Below are 17,906 nucleotides of genomic sequence, written 5' to 3'. Positions count from 1 at the left end.
GCCGTGCACCCAGTGTTTCATATGTCCATGCTCTGGAAATATCACGACGATCCATCCCACGTGTTAGATTTCAGCACTGTCCAGTTGGACAAGGACTTGTCTTATGAAGAGGAGCCGGTAGCTATTCTAGACCGGCAGGTTCGTCAGTTGAGGTCAAAGAGTTTTCCTTCTGTTCGTGTTCAGTGGAGAGGTCAGCCCGCTGAGGCATTTACCTGGGAGTCCGAGTCCGATATACGGAGCCGTTATCCCCATCTTTTTCCCGACTCAGGTACTTCCTTCTTCTGTCCGTTCGAGGACGAACGATTGTTTTAGAGGTGGAGAATGTGATGACCCAAAAGGTTATCACTTATTTTAAAACGAAACTTCCGTGTTCTGAGGCCTTGAAAACCTCATTTAGAGTCACCTCGATTTGTGTTCGCAGTCCGGACGCGTAGCCGGAAAGCTTAGATATGAAATTTTGTGAAAATGATAAGTTTTGACTGTAAAATGAATAAATTTGACTTCGGTCAACATTTTAGGTAAACGGACCGGGATCCGTGATTTGATGGTCCCGGAGGATCCGTAGGAAAATATAGGATTTGGGCGTATGCCCGGAATCGAATTCCGAGGTCCCGAGCCCGAGAAATAAATTTTTAAAGGAAATTGTTTTCTGAAATTTCTTTAAGGAAATTTGAAATGAAGTTTGATTAGAAAGAGATGGTATCAGGCCCATATTTTGGTTTTGGCGCCCGGTACAGGTCTTATATATGATTTAAGTCATTTCTGTAAAGTTTGGTTTAAAATGGACATCGTTTGACATGATTCGGACCTAAATTGCTACATTTGACACTTGATGAAGTTTGAGAAAAGTTCTTGATTTTGAGGTGTGATTCATTGTTATTGAGGTCATTTTGGTGATTTGATCGCACAAATAAATTCGTATGATGTTGTTGAGTTAGTATGTATGTTTGGTTAGGAGCCCCGAGGGCTCGAGTGTGTTTCGGATGTGTTTTGGCAAGTTTTGAACTTAGGAAAAAGTTGCAGATTCAGAGAAGTTGCAGGTCTCTGAAGCCGGGTATTGCAGTCCGCGGTGGAAACTTCGCGGCCGCGGTGGGGACTCTGCGATCGCGGTGGGATTTGTGCGGTCCGCGGTGAGCAAGGCCATGCCTCCACGACCACGCTCGATTTCTTGCGGTCCGCGGTGGAGCTCCGCGACCGCAGTCTATTTTATACGGTCCGCGAAGCAGCTCCGCGGCCGTAGTCCTTTTTATGCAGTCCGCGGAGATGGTCTGAGAGAAGTATATTTAAACGGACTTTTCAGTTATTTTCACTTTTCAAAACCCCAAAACATAAGAGGCGATTTTTCGAATAACCTTTCTTCTCCAAATCAATTGTAAGTCCTTTTTAACTAGTTTTCTTCAATCATTAACATCTTTTAACATGATTTCAACTTCAAATCAATTATTTTCATGGGGTAAATTGGGTGTTTTGGATAGAACCTAGGTTTTCACAAAAATGGGGATTTGGACCTCGATTTGAGGTCCGATTTAAAAATAAATTGCATATTTGAGCTCGTGGGGGGAATGGGTAATCGGGTTTTAGTCCGAATTTCGGGTTTGGACCAAGCGGGCACGGGGTCGATTTTTTAATTTTTGGGAAAATCTTTATAAAACCTATTTTCATGCATTAGAATTGATTCATTTAGCATTTATTGATATCGTTAAGCAAATTGTGGCTAGATACAAGCGAGTTGGTGGTGGAAACAATAGGTAAAGCGGTAATCGAGGCCTGAATTGTGTTCGTTGCATCGTGGTAAGTGTTTGGTCTAACCTTAGCTTGAGGGATTATGGGCTGAGTCTTATTTGCTACGTGTTAATTGTCGAGTGTGACGTATAGGCATGGTGACGAGTATCTATACGTTGGTGTCTAGCATGACCGCGAGTCTTTATATTGCGGATATTTTGATTTTTGTTGTATCTTTCATGCCTTAATGATGATTTCTATAAGTTGTGAAAAGCTTGTGAAGGTAATTGTGACCTTGAACTTCGAGGAGCATTGGCTCGAGTTATATTACAAAGTGTGAAAGTATATGAAATGATTGAACTCTTTTGGAGCGTTGGCTCAGGTGATAATGTGAGATGAGAAGTAAAAGTGAAGGAAAGAGAAAGAGTTATTAAATTTCTCCCTTGCCGGGATATTTTTTGCTTTGTTGATTATCTCCTTTGCCGGGATATTTGTTGCTTTATTGATTATCTCCCTTGCCAGGATGTTGAGATTTATTGATTTTGTTCCCTTACCGGGATTTAACTGTTTAATTGTATTCCCTTGCCGGGATTTCTATCATTATTTGTCTACTCCCTTGCCCATTTGTTTGTGATTGTTGTTTGGGTGATAAAGAGTGTTAAAGCACGAAGGGTGATGTCGTGAATTGTTTGCTATTATGAGAAAAGAGTGTAAAACACGAAGGGTGATGCCGTGCCATACGATGTACCATTATGCACCGATATTTATTGATTATATGGTGAGTAAAGAGTGTAAAAGCACGAAGGGTGATGCCGTGCACATTTTTATTATATGATTGCTTTGGTGAGGACGAGAGTAAAAGCACGAAGGGTGATGCCGTGTAGCTGTTGATTTTTGATTCTTTGTTGATATCCGAGTTATGCTGTTTCTTTCATTACTTGTTGTTATTTGATTTATTTTGAGGTTAAAGGTTCCCTTACCCTATTTGCTTTGTGATTGTTGTTTGGGTGAGGAAGAGCGTAAAGCACGAAAGGTGATGCCGTGTATTGTTTTAGTGAAGACGAGAGTAAAAGCACGAAGGGTAATGCCGTGCAAATTGTTGATTTCTGCTTCCTTGTTGATATTCTAGTTATGTTGTTTCTTTCCTTACTTGATGCCTTTTTATTCGGAATTATTATCTCCCCCACAACATGTTTCCCCCTCCCACATTGACTGGTTATTTTTGTATCTCTTTTCCGCTGTATATATATGTACATGAACTGCACGAGTCTATTTGGGGTATGGTCCTAGCCTCGTCACTACTTCGCCGAGGTTAGGCTGGACACTTACCAGCACATGGGGTCGGTTGTGCTGATACTACACTTTGTGCTCTTTTACACAGATCCAGGTATTGGACAGCAGCAATAGCGCGAGAGCCAGCCTTCAGTCCACTGAGACACCGAGGTAACCTTGTAGGCGTCCGCAGGCCTGACGTCTCCTCTATCTTATATTTCATTCTGTTATCTCATGTATTCGAGATAAACGGTGTTATATTTCTTTCAAACGGTTGTATTTAGTACTCTTAGTAGTTCGTGAGTGATGTGACACCAGTTCTTGGGTAGAGGTATATGTTGACTTTCGCATTATTGTCCAGCTTATTAAATTTAGGTTTTTTGCTTATTTATTTAATTCCGCTGTTTTCATGCTATCACTGATAATTGATAAAAGAAGTAATTTGTTAATAAAGTAAGCAGTTAAGGATTGGCTTGCCTAGCTCACATTAGTAGCCGCCATCACGACTCCCGAGGGTGAAAAGTCCGGATCGTGACAAAATTACCCTTATGTACATATCCCTAAAAAAAATTCTTACTCTTCACATTAAATATTTAATTAAGGGTAGTTTAGTCATACTAGGTATTTTTGTATAGAATTTAGTATTTTCTTAATGGGCGTACCTAAAGCAAATTTGTCACTTATTATTGACCGGAGGGAGTATTATTTAGTTCCTATTAACTTCCTATAGGTATCATATACATAATTACTTACTATAACTACTATTTAGTTGTTACGGTAGTGTATTCGCTGTATTTCGTAGTAAAAACCACCTAAAATCAGGGCAGTCCAGCTGTACGCGCATGTATTCACATGTTCGCACCATGTATTCATGAATACAACACCAAAAAGCGCCTAAAATCAGGGCAGTCCAGCTGTACGCGCATGTATTCACATATATTCGCGCTGTTGTATTCATGAATACAATAGTTAAAAGTGCTTAAAATCAGGACAGTCCAGCTGTATGCACGTGAATTCACATGTATTAGCGACATGTATTCATGAATATAGTAACGATAATCACCTTAAAAATAGGTATGTCTAGCTGTCTAAGAGGGAGGAAAAACATAAATAGCGTATTTCATGCCTCAATGGTAGTATATACCATAGATACTTATTTTGCTATAAAATATAAAAGGTAGTTATATAAAATAATATTTTAAAATGATATTGATTTATAATAAATAGGGTAAAATATTACAACGAATAACATACTTAGTGTGATCCCATGTGATCAAGAGGTCAGGGGTTCAATACGTGGAAACAACCTCTTGCAAAATACAGGGTAAGGCTGCGACATGTGGTCTGGCTCTTCCCCGGATGTCGCATAGCGAAGGTTTAGTGTACCAAACTGGTCTTAGTGTGATCCCGCAAATGGCGTCTGAAAAGTGTATGCAAACCTTATTCCTATTTTAAGTGAGATAGAGAGGTTGTTTTCGATAAAAAATAGATATTCATGGAGCCTTAAAGATGAGTTTAGTTTCTTTTGGTTAATGAAGATGACAAAAGATTTTGGTGGCGTAGTTAGAATTCTTTTACTCTTAATTAGAAATTCGAATTTGAGCTATGGTAGTGAGACTTTTTATTGGGGAACACCCTGCCCTCCTTTTTGAATCTATTTGTCACGAATTTAGATTAATCAAATTAATAAATTTTAAATATTAGATGATTAAATTGGAACAAGAATATAGATATGCCTCTATTAAAAATCTGGACATCCAACCTTTTGATAGAGTTATATATGTCCATACTTTTTCCAAGAGTTTAACTTTTACATACTAATAACGCCAAAAGAATTTTCACATTGTTATCTGATCTAAAAAAATTAGTACAAGTAACTAAATTGAATTTTTAACCTGTTGTAAGATAACTCGTGAAATTCAGAAATAGCCAAATTTATAATTGGTCGTTCAAAAATAGCTCAGTTTGAAAAGTAATTAAAATTTAATCATTTTTTATGTAAAGATAAATTTGAGCGAAAATACTGTTTAAAACCCGGAGAATACGTCAGTATATTATGCTGGAGTTCCAGCATAAATATTCTTGAACTCCAGCATATTATACTGGAGTTCCGGGATAAGTATGTTGGAACTCCAGCATAATATGATGGAGTTCCAGCATAAGTACACTAGAACTCCAGTATAATATATTGGAGTTCCAACAAGTATCCCGGTCCAGCATAATATACTGGAGTTTGGAGCACCGGTGCTCCAGTCTCCAGTATATTATACTGGAGCTAGCAAAATATACCGGTCCAGCATAATATGCTGGAGTTCATACTAGAGGTGTATCGAACTCTAGTATATTATGCTGGACCGATCTCTGTTGCAGCAAAATAGTGGCTATTTTTTATTGACTTGATAAACGCTGACTATTTTTGAATGACCAGTCCGAAAACTGGCTATATCGTGCTATTTTTATCATTCTTAGTGTTGTTTTATGTGTGCGTCATTCTTTTTGGATAGAAAGAAGTAGCTTTTGTTGAATACTTTTTGAATATTGGGCCTGGATCGGTCCTCTCAGAAGTTGGGCTTAACGAGTTGGGCTTACGCCTAATATCAACTTTGGGCCAATAAAGTAAGCCCAAGGCCTTCAAATTATAATGGCTCATGGACCTTATCCTTTTCATGGGCTTGACAACCAATTTTTTCGGGCAAAATACAAAAATAGTTCGGTCCATTTGCTAGCAAAAATATATTTTTTATATATATATATATAAAAGATACACATTCTTTTCTGATATTATTGTCTTTTCTGCTGATCCGAGGGTCTCCCGGAAATAGCCTCTCTTCCCTTCCGGGGTAGGGACAATGTCTATGTATATTCTACTCTCCCCAGACCTCACTAGTGGGATTTTACTAGGTATTTTGTTGTTGTTGTTGTATATGATACACATATATATTATATGTATTATCAGCTACTCCTCCTGTCCACTTTAATTATTTTTTTGACTTTCTTCACACATATTATACGGAATCTAGCTTTTAACATTAATTAACAATAAATTTGACCATATTAATCTTAATTTGTTTATTGAAAATATAACAAATACTCCTATGCTCTTTACTGCAAGTGCAACTTAGGAAAAAAGAAATTAATTTATTTTTGATATTTGAAAAAGTTAAATAATGTAAACTATAAAAAAAAATCAAAAAATTAATTAAAATAGATCAAAGAAAATATTATTTTTAAAAGCCTAAAAATATGCTTTTTCATTTTTTTTTCATTGAATGTACAACTTTAATATTTATTTTAGGAACGGACTAATATGTGTCTTATTTTAACGAAAGAGGGAAAGAAAGTCAAATTTGCTAATAAAGAAAGGTTGCACATCCATAGAACACGTGTCACAAGCAAGCTCATTGAGACAACACATATAGCTTATTCAAGAAGTGCATTGACGTAGTTGTAATTTTTTAAAATAAAAACATAGAAAAAGAGCTAAAGTAAGTAAGTAGGTTTAATTTAATTAAGAGACAGGTTATAAGTGGAGAGTGGAGAGTAGAGAGTGGAGCAAGAGTAATTAATTAGGAGGGAAATCTTTATTAATTAGATATTGTCCATTTGGTGTACGTGGATCATCTCTAATCACTATTGGAAATACTTTTTTAACTTAAGTGAACGGCATTACGTTAAGCCTAAACACATGGTTTCCATTTTCCAACCGATAATAATTTCGTAAAAATTGCACAGGGCGCCCTATTTGGTCGCCCTCATTTAACCTATATCCATTTGTTTAAATTTTTTTAACTTTTACCCACTTTTTAAATAACTTCAGCCACATTTCTCCTCCTCCTTCTCCCCCTTTGTTTTCTTCTTCATGTTACAAAACAAACTAGTATTTATCTCCAGAAGCAACGCTACTTTAGTTATAAGGTCAATTTTTTTAACTGAACAGTTCAGCATTTGTACTTCTACTCCAAATTTACAACAAATTAGTCTTAGAAAAAAGTTTAAGTTTCCAGTAGGATGACCTATAAATTTTTGGAGTTTTTGTATGTTTATTCGTGTTTGAGCTGAGAAGATGTACACTATTTTTCTTAAAAAATCACTGCTAATTGTGGTGCTTCAGCTCTAGAGCTGAAGTTCGCCAGTTATAAAACAAAAACTTCAGCTTTAGAGCTGAAGTTCGTCAGTTACAAAACAAAAACTTCAGCTCTAGAGCTGAAGTTCGCCAACTACAAAACAAAACTTCAGCTCTAGAGCTGAAGTTCGCCAGTTACAAAAACAAAAACTTCAGCTCTAGGGCTGAAGTTCGCTAGTTCAAAAACAAAAACTTCAACTCTAGAGTTGAACTTCAGGCCCGGCTACTAGAATGCTAAAGTTTTGCGTGATTGTTTTTGCTACTTCAACCCCGTATGCTGAAGTTATGCGAAAAAGCGCGTACGCTTGCAATTTTTTTTTTCAAAGCAAGCAAAAGTTAAAACGTAACACAAAAAGCGGGTATATATGTAAATGACTCATTCCATTATAATCATTTAGCGACACGTACCCCTAAACACTTTCAAAGTATTTCTTGTCACGCAATTTTTTTTTCCACTTATATTACTGTCTACACTCTTCTCTATCTCCTTTTTGATTTCGCCTTTAGACACTTTGGGACATCGATTAATTTGGATTGCATCACGTAAGGTCTATTTAAAATAATATGCTTCCTATTAGAGTTTTTTTTTCTTTCTATTTTAGGGTTTAATCCCGAAGTATCTAATTAATGACAAAAGGATCTTATTTATTCCGCCATAACTTTTTGTGATTGTCTATACTAGTACAATCGTATGATACGTTAAATAGTAAATACACGGATGTATATACACATACGCACACATATATGGAGAGAGAAAGTTAAAACGTATATGTGTAAGTAACTTTTCACTTAGATCTATACATACACATGCACAAACACACGCACACATACATATATTAAAAGTTGAAGGTCATCTGGTCAATATGACATGCAATAACTTTTCAAAAATTCTAATAGGGAGTGCTTCCTCTATTAATGAAACTTATGCGGCGAAAACCCGAATTAGTTAGGACTCAAATACGAGTATAGAACATAGTATAAATCAAAACCTTTTTTATATTTAGACCATATCAAAATCCTATACTATTCATTTGGTAGGGTAGGATTCTCCATTCACAACACGTGGCCCTTCCAATTAAAGCCACGGCACGTGGACGCACGAGCATCTGATTGGGCCGCTCCCTCCCCAAAAAGAGAAGGGAAATTTTCGTTCCTATACCATATAGGAAACTATATTACTAAATATGTTCATAATTTGCATATTACCCTTCATGCTAATAGTATTTTTATATAATATAGACAATGCATTAAATAAGGAATCATTGTAGCTGTAGGCTTCCTTATTTAGACGCACTAAAATTGGGGAATTAAATATTCTTCCAGATCTTCCACAACGCAAATCACGCACTTTAATCTTCTTCGTCAGTTTCGTTTCAAATTTAGCGTCTCTGCTTTTTCGATACACTATGTTTAAAACTTTTTTTCTGATTTCACAAATCAAAAACGATTAAATCTTCTACATCAAACGCAATTATGTCCAAATTTCAGTAATACAAAGCAAAGGAAAAGAGAACAACAATTCCATCATTGACAGCCATTAATAAGCTTTGAAGCTTTGAATTCAAATTTGGGTTTTCAAAAATCATTATTTGTTTGGATTGAGTGTTGTTGCAAATAATTGGGAATATAGTTTGGAGTTTATATTTCAATTTTGAGGGGTTTTGGTGAAGATTAGACTTTTGTTTATGGCTGAATTTCAGATTGAAACTCGAAAAAGAAGAAGAAGAAAACATGACATACATTATATTGCAGAAATTGTAGAAAAATTGTATTCTGTTATTTATTTATTTTTCTTTTATTCATTTAGCTATTGTATGAAAGTTGAACAATATTGTATAAAAATTATATTTAAGTGGTATTATACTGTAGTTGTATATAACTTAGTAGAAATAATGTACGAAAATTGTAGATAATTTGTAGATAAGTTGTATAATATATAATTAGTTGTATAAAAATTGTTTTTACTATGTATAAATGAGATACAAAATATACAAAAGACATATTGTATAAAATTTGTATAAAATTTGTATGTAAGGTTTATGTTATTGTAGTTGCATTTCACTGGGCGGAAATAATATATGAAAGTTGTAGAAAATTGTAGATAAGTTGTATTCCTCTATAACGGGAGATGTTGGCATATCAAGTAACTTTAGTGTTGCAGACGAACATGCATAAAAATAAAGATAAATTCTGCTATGAACAGTTTGTAGAAATTTTGTAGATAATTTGTAGAAACATTGAAATTCTGCATTTTCATATTAATTTTTCAAATGATATGCAGTTTTACTGTAGAATAAATGTAGAAAATAAGCCATTGTGAGTCTTATTTGACTCATTCCTCACATTCAACCTATTCTACAAATTCACGCCTCTTTAAATACAATACAACCATACTTTCTTGAATTTACAGGTATAACAATATATATAACTTAAAAAACATCTTCTCATCTGCACAAGTTAGCTCCAAAACAGACAAAGTGGGATAACAAGCTCCCATCAAAACTTTTAACACAAAGCTCAAATTTTATGTTATTGTAGTTATATTTAACTAGGTGAAAATAATGTGTGAAAGTTGGAAATTATAGATAAGTTGCATTCCTCTATAACGGGAGATATTGGCATATCAAGTAACTTTAGTGTTATAGACGAACATGCATGAAAATAAAGATAAATTCTGTTATGAACAGTTTGTAGAAATTTTGTAGAAACATTGAAATTCTGTATTTTCATATTAATTTTTCAAATGATATGTAGTTTTGTTGTATATTAAATGTAGAAAACAAGCCATTGTGAGTATTATTTGATACATTACTCACATTCAACCTATTCTACAAATTCACGCCTCTTTAAATACAATACAACCATACTTTCTTGAATTTAAAGGTATAGCAATATATATAGCTTAAAAACATCTTCTCCTCTGCACAAGTTAGCGCCAAAACGGACGAAGTGGAATAACAAACTCCCATCAAACTTTTAACACAAAAACACAAAAGCTCAAAAATAAATAAACAACAGTTTACAATTTATCTACAATTTATCTACAATTGCAGCAATATAATGTATGTCATGTCTTGTTCTTGTTCTTCTTCTTCTTCTTCTTCTTCTTCTTCTTCTTCTTCTTCTTCTTCTTCTTTTCTTCTTCGAGTTTCAATCCGAAATTAAGCCAAAATCAAGTCTAATCTTCACCAAAACCCCTCAAAATTGAGATATAAACTTCAAACCATATTCCCAATTATTTACAACAACACCCATTCCAAATAAATAATGATTCTTGAAAACCCAAATTTGAATTCAAAGCTTTTTAATGGCTGTCAATGGTGGAATTGCTGTTCTCTTTTCCTTTCCTCTTATATTACTAAAGGAACCCGAAATCATAACCATCAAATCGACCAGGCTTGTGCTCATCTTCCCCGGGCACAAAAACATTGGGACAAGATTCTAGAAGTGCCCATAGTGCCTTGGCTATGGAAGAAATAATGAGATTTTGATACAGAAATTATGGGTGTAAGAGGGAAATTTGGGTGAAGGTGTGGGAATTGGAGAGAGAAACGTGGAGAGAGTGGTATTAGAAGGAATATACTGTACCATTAAATTAGGAGTGTATTAAAACCACTAATGGTATATAAATAATAATTAAGTATACTAAATATAATTATATCAAACCTTAAATATTGATGGTAATATAGTTTCATATATGACATAGGAATGTAAAAATTCCAGGGGAGAAATGGACGAGGCTTTTGTCCATATTTGGGGCCAAACTTACCTTTTGTTTCAAGTGTTGGGACTTTCTTCTTTGGGCCCATCCACGTGCCTCTTGACCCCACTGTTGGGACCACGTGATCCGCCTTCATATTATTAGATAAGATTCCCAATTTTCACTATTTTTTTCTCTCCAATTGTTTAATTTATTTAATTTAACTAGCTAGAATAATACTCTGCTTGACCAAGCTTCTTTTGGCCTATTTTTTCTTCTTAATATGATATTTGGCTAAATTTTTTGAAGGAAAAAATTGCTTTTAAACAGAAGCAGAAACAGTTTTTGAGGAACAAAATAAATATTTTTTCTCCAAAAGTATTTATTTGAAAATTACTTTTGAAAAAATACATTTAGAAGCACTTTTTAAAAGTTTGATCAAATACTAATTGCTGCTCAAAAGTACTTTTTAAATTAATTAAACAAACAGAAATTGCTTCCTACTAAAAGTATTTTTCTTAGAAGCACTTTTGAAAATTTAAAATAAATATTGTTGTGTTTAGACATGAATTTGGAAATAAATTTGTTAAGAGTTGAAATTTCGAGAGAGGAAATAAAAACTTGAAACTTTATGTGAAATAGAGATAAAATCTGAACAATAACCTAAAATACGAACAAAATCTAAATCGTGACCTAAAAGAAGAATATTTGTGCAGATCAGCCACGAAAAGAGTTGCAAAAGATACGTTTGGGCCCAAAAAAGGGAAGAAGAGAGTAAAATGCACATAGAACCAATATCGAGTTTTTGTGTCACGTGTTGCTCACGTGAGAAAGAGGCAGTGGTATGCAGGCTAGCTGGCCTGAGGGCGACAACAGAAGATTATGTAGGACATAAAATTTATAATTTAAAAAAAAAAAAAATTGAAATTAAGTTGAAGAATGGTATCTAAAATTTAAAATTATGTTTGGATATGCATTTTCATTGAAAAATATTGCAGTTTTGTGAGTGGAGAAAAAGAAATTTTTTTAAATTTTTGAAAAAGTAGTTTTTCTAAAAATTTATTTTCGAAAAATTTCCAAAGAACTTACAAAATTGTATAGATAAATACATTTTTGAAAATAAAAATTCTAAAAAAGGAAATTTTTTTGGTGGGTGGGCCCTATGTCTTTGGGCACCATTTATGTGAGCATGAATGGGGTGTAAGACTGTATAGGGGGGAAGAGATCATGTGCAAAGTGGGGGACTCATTTAATTTGACTACTGGCCAATGGGTGATCATTGTATGGAGCAGAAGTTGGCACTTTTATTGAATGGCTCAGTCTCATTGGATGAGCTGTGTTGACGGAAACAGAATTTTCACCGAGGAGATACAGAAAATAAAAAAGTAAATATGCAAAGAAGTTGAGGGGATTCAATATTTAATATATATACATAAAATAATTAACCTTATATATATAATGTAATTTATCCCTTCTATCATTTTATCTAATTTTTACCATTTTGAAAAGAGTAGCCCTCAAGGTATAATGAAATACTTTTTTATATCATCCGATATTTAGTATATGTATCGTAGGCCGATGAATTTAGATTCATGCCTCGTAACATTCATTAAAAGATAAGTGTTCTTTACCAGAACTTTTCAGTATTCAAAGTTTGAACTCAAAACTTCTAATTAAGGATACAAAAATCATATTTATCCAACTATAACGATTCATGATTTAATACATTATTGAGAGGTGTGGACGATAGAAAAAAAGAAAGGCCCCACCAACCCTTCTTTTATTTTAATTTAGATGTGTCATATAGTTTTATATTTGAAAATAATTTAATTTTATAATTTTATTTAGTTTTATTAACATGATGTTCTCCGTAACAAATATTATGATATGTTAATATCACATGTTTTTTCATATAAAGAAAATCTTAAATTTGATATTCAATATGTTCACATAAAATGAAAGAAGAGATACCTAACAAAACCATACTAATTGATACTATTTATTACAGTTACAACCTTAACCATGACCTTAATCCCAAATAAAACTGGGAATTCTTAATTAGAAAAAGAAGGAAAAAACTTCAGACTTATACTAAATTTATCAAAAATTATCAAGCATAGCTTGAAAAAATGAACCTATATTCCCTAGCCAATTTTTATTAGTTCTATTGTTAAAGGTTAACTAGGAGGTCTCACTTTTCAGATACATTTAGTAACATATTGCATGAATAAAAATAATTACAAAATATAGGTCACACAGGCTAAAAACCACCTCCTAATAAAGAAAATGGATAAGGTGGTGGACTAACTTCCTCCGCCGCCACACTTCCTCCTCCTCCGCCGCCGTAGTCATAGCCGGAAAAAGCCTCGGACGACGGTCCCGTCGTGAATCCGCCACTCTCCGACGAGCCCGACGACAAAGAACTAGACATAGCCGGACAACTCCGATAAGGCTCATAAGTTATCATCGGCCGACCACTTAGCCACGTCATGGCCGGTGTTTCCGATGATGGCGAAGACTGACAAAGCGTATCCTTATCGAAATTCGCATCGGGAGAGCGAAATGACGAAATTGCCCCAATTAATGGACCACCAACTTCCTCTTCACTTTTCACCGAAGAACAACTTGTGGAATTATTAGAAATCATAATTCTCCTTTTCTTTTCAGAATTATTTAAACTTACCCTTTTAGATCTCTCTTTTTCCAATAAAATCCTTGGTAATATCTCAGGGTCATCAACGACTTTACACAAAAAAGCCATCATTTGTTGTGGCCTTTTTTCTGTAGCTTCTAATCTTTTAGTCATATTTTCAACTTCTTGTTCTAAGGCTTTTTGTTCTTGTTTTAATCTTGCAATTTCTGTATAAATCTCTTCATCTTCACTCTCATCTTGTTTCAAAGAATATGAATTTCTACTGTGTTTTCTCCTCACTATATTCTTCAATAAATGTGTTTGTCCTCTTAAAAACCATTCATTTGCAAATTCCCATTTATCTGGATCCACTTTTCTAAAACCCTGCAAATTCATTCAACATCAATAAATAAATTAGAATTAAAATCAACTCTTGGTAGCTAAATACCACAATTATAATTTACATAGACCATAGTTACGTTAGTAGTTTAGACATAATTAAACAGTATAAAACTTTTAAATAAAATTATAAAAAATTCAATATTGATATTGGAGCAAATAAACTTTTGTCGTAAATGATTCAACACGATATCAGAACATGTAGGATTTTGCTATTTAGATTCCACCACATTCACAATGAACTTAAGAAAACTCCCAGCTTTTTCACACGCAAAGGCAAATAGAGTGTATTAGTCTATTGGTTCATATGAACTCAATATTTTCAATATGAAATATAGATATATTTATCAAAAAATTGCTACAAATTTAGCAAATATTACAGTAAAATTACAACCCCTAATTTTAAAAGTATATCGTATTAATTTTAGTGCTGAGAAAAGAGTCAGTTTTTCACATAGGCAGATAGAGTGTACTATCCGTTGGTGCAAGAATTCAATATTTTCAATATGAAACATATATAAATCTATCAAAAACTCACTAAAAATTTAACAAATATTATAGTAAATTTTTAACCCCACAATTTTAAAAGTATATGGCAATAATTTAGTGCCTAAAACCTTAAGATTGAATCAATTAAATTTAAAATCCAAATCTGATTTTGCTAAGTCATATTAGACATGATAAGACAGTGTTGACTTTATAATTTTTTTTTTTACATAACATCATCAGAAAAATTCAAACAACCACAAAACCTAATTGTAAACCATATTTCTATGTTCTGATATATAATTATATTATATATACTTACATAAGTGTTGAGCTGACGAACAAAGCTGGAAAAATTATTGTGCTTGAAATAAATAGGCAAGATTCTTTGAGAGAAATCCAAAGGTTCAACAACTATAAAGCTGTTATTTTCTCTTCCCCAAGCTATGAGTCCATCAATTTTTGGATCATTCACCATTTGATATGTTTTCAACACGAAAGGCGCGACAATATTACTATTATTAGCCTCCATCCCATATAGTAGTTCCTTCCGATGTTTTCACGAAACAGAAATACTCTGCTTCGTGTATATAATGAAATTTTTGAACAAGTCTGTAAAAAGATTGACAAAATACGAAGAGGAATAGCTAGACCGGATAGGTGCTCGAATCTAGCTTCACGCCGGCGGACGGTGGACGGTGGTGGTGGTGGTGGTGGCAGAGGAGGAGTATCAGTGTGCAAATGGCAAAGAATATGGTTTTATAGAGGATTATTTTTTTAGTGTATAGTATTAAATTAGTAATATGTGGTAACGTGGAGGTTATTTGGAGGGGTGTTGATATTTTTATGGTTACGAGAGGTGGGGACCACATAGAGAGACTTTTAAATGTGATTGGTCCACGTCATGACCCTGACGCTAAGATATTTTCCAATGATTTCCCACGCGCGGGGTATAGAGCGTGGCATTTGAATCGAGGTTATTTTGCGGTCCCTTCTGATCAATGCCACGTTTCAAGGCAGGAGAGGATGATTCCAAAAAATGCTAAGCTGGAAATTTTAAAATATAGCCATTGAATTTAGATAAGAGTTAAGACTCGAAATGAGAGCTACATGATAATTCTGTTTAATATATTTTGTGGAAATTTCAATTGCAAAAACGTGGATTTAATATTTTAATTACTCCATCTTTTCAATTTATGTATTTTTACTTTTTTTTTTAATTTGTATAAAAATATTTTGATATAATAAACATAGTAATTTTGCCTTCAAAATAATTGTATTTTGTCCACACTATAATGAATCTAATTTGGAACGAAATGAAATTATTTTCACATAACTACTATGTAAGGAGGGAAACCAATTAGCTAGTATTGGTAAGAATTTGAAATCTTAATACTATGAACCATATCATTATTTCTTACTAAATGAAGTATATATATATATATATATATATATGGAAAAATGGGGTGAAATTCATCACTAAAGATTGCGGTGAATGGTCAGGATTCCTTTACCCGTAAGCAAATATTTCAGATTCGAGCTTTAGGAATGAATTGGTAGCAAGTGTTTACCTCAAGGGGTATGGCAGAATAGTGGGATTCATTCCCTCTTAATTTGAGTTATCGAGTTGAAATTTGAGAATAAAAGATTTTTTTGGTAGTCACTGCTTTGCCCAAAGGGATATGGTTGTAACACCCTAAACTTTAGACAAAGTCTCACATCGGCTAAACACAAGAGGGATGTTGGGTGTATTGGGTCACATTAAATACTCGAATGGTAGAGTGACACATGGGGAGGGGGAGAGGGCAGTCAAAAGATGAAGTGAGTGAAAACTAAGACTGAGGACAACAATTTCGGTTGGCATCGGGTAGACCCCGAAAGGGAACATTATCAACGAGAGCAAACAAATATTTGTTACTAGATAACATTCAAAGGAGAATATTCCTTAGTATTAAATACGCATCCGTTACAGAGAATTTTAGCATTCATTACCTACTGTTACATATTCATCAATGGCCCCCATCCTTGTCATTTAAAAGGGACTTGATCCTAGGACCTTGTTCCCTAGGTATAACTATAAATAGTGATTTCAACAACCATTATGGCACACGAAAAATAAGACAAACTTATATTGCACACTATTTCAAGTTGAATAATACTTTATTTTCTGTCTAACGTTATTCTTATTACTTCCTTTGGAAGTTTTCTCCCGGAACCAAGCTATCTGCTATTTTATCGCAATTTCAATGCTAAGTCTTGTATTTTATTTAATTTATTTATTATTTTGGATCAAATCGATTCACTTATCTATAAACCACACTATAAATTCAACTTTACCGTTTTATAGGTAAACAGTTTGGTGCTCACCGTGGGGCTTAGACAACTGCGTAATTGAGTTGATCCATGCATCTATCTCTAACATGTGTTGATTCTTTGTTTCGTAGCAAAAAATTATAAAAAATTGCAGCTAACAATGCCAACATCGCGCACAATGTTGGGGCACAAGAAAACCTGCCTCATCATGAGGATTCGATCAGTGACACCTGCAATGAGAAGTAGGTAGCAATGCCGACTCATGGTAGGCGATATCCCTCACACGTACAAGAGCCGACTCCTGATGATGCTGAAGACGAGCATCTTGCGAAAATGGTGAGGATCTTGAGAGAACAACAAAAGACCATCATGTGCCATCTCTCACGGCAAGACCGGCCATGATAGAACTAAGGAAGGCGTTGTCGGGTGCTTCCATCAACGCGAATGGAAGAGGCCCAGTTCCTCCAGGTGCTCCCACAAATCAAACAGTGCAAAGGGATGATAACAACACCTTGAGGGATGAGGTCAATTTCGATGGGGTCGGGGGAGAGGGGGGATCGACAACGGATCTGGTAACCACAACAGTAATGATCCCTTCAAAACCGAGCTCATGCGATTTATGAGGGAATTAAATGCTTGAATGAACCAAATTTCGGATGCACCACCGGTGTTGAAGGGCCCGGACTCAAAGAAATAGTCCCAGTTGAATTCAAATCGAGCGTAGCATCTGAGATAAATTTTGAAGAGGTTCAAAATTCCAGATCTACCGAAATATGATGGGACTTCAGACCCTTAGGAGCACACCATCACCTATACAACAGCGGTGAAAGGAAACAACTTGGCTTAACATGAGATTGAGTCGGTCTTGCTGAAGAAGTTCGGAGAAACTCTTACGAAGGGGGCCCTGCCATGGTACTCACTCTTACTCGAGCACTCAATAGATTAATTTGATATGCTCAGAAACTCTTTCATCAAGGCCTATGCCGGGGCCAGGAAGGTCCAGGCCTGAAGGGCGAACATATTCAGAATTTGCAAGGAGAGTTCGAGTTTTTGCGTGAGTTCATGACCAGGTTTCAAAAAGAAAGGTTGTTACTTCCGGTCGTGCTAAATGAATGGGCAGCTGATGCATTTACTAAAGGCTTGAATATGAGGAGCTCCGACGCCTCCCAAAAACTAAAAGAAAGCCAGCTCGAGTTCCAGGAAATAACATGGGAGGATGTCCATAAGCGTTACAAGTCAAAGATAAGAATAGAAGATGA

At 34.7% G+C, this 17,906-nt stretch overlaps 1 protein-coding gene across 1 annotated transcript; it reads right to left on the bottom strand.

Moving 5' to 3' along the window:
* Nucleotides 1-12,785: 12,785 nt before the first annotated feature.
* LOC104221261 (heat stress transcription factor C-1) lies at nucleotides 12,786-15,149 on the bottom strand. The gene is made up of 2 exons (XM_009772285.2): nucleotides 14,657-15,149; nucleotides 12,786-13,833 (listed from the first exon to the last, which is right to left on the bottom strand). Exons 1-2 carry the CDS (start codon nucleotides 14,864-14,866, stop codon nucleotides 13,078-13,080), a joined length of 966 nt encoding a protein of 321 aa, XP_009770587.1. The 5' UTR covers nucleotides 14,867-15,149; the 3' UTR covers nucleotides 12,786-13,077.
* Nucleotides 15,150-17,906: the final 2,757 nt, after the last annotated feature.

Source organism: Nicotiana sylvestris, chromosome 6 (assembly GCF_000393655.2).
Source record: "Nicotiana sylvestris chromosome 6, ASM39365v2, whole genome shotgun sequence".
Classification (NCBI taxonomy): Eukaryota; Viridiplantae; Streptophyta; class Magnoliopsida; order Solanales; family Solanaceae; genus Nicotiana; species Nicotiana sylvestris.
This window is presented reverse-complemented; position numbering and strand designations above follow the sequence as displayed.

Bases quoted from the DNA above. Each gene is read 5' to 3' on its own strand.
- LOC104221261 (XM_009772285.2), bottom strand. From the start codon at position 14,866: ATGGAGGCTAATAATAGTAATATTGTCGCGCCTTTCGTGTTGAAAACA. The intron at 13,834-14,656 runs GTAAGTATATAT...ATGAATTTGCAG, and splicing joins TTCGTCAGCTCAACACTTAT to GGTTTTAGAAAAGTGGATCC.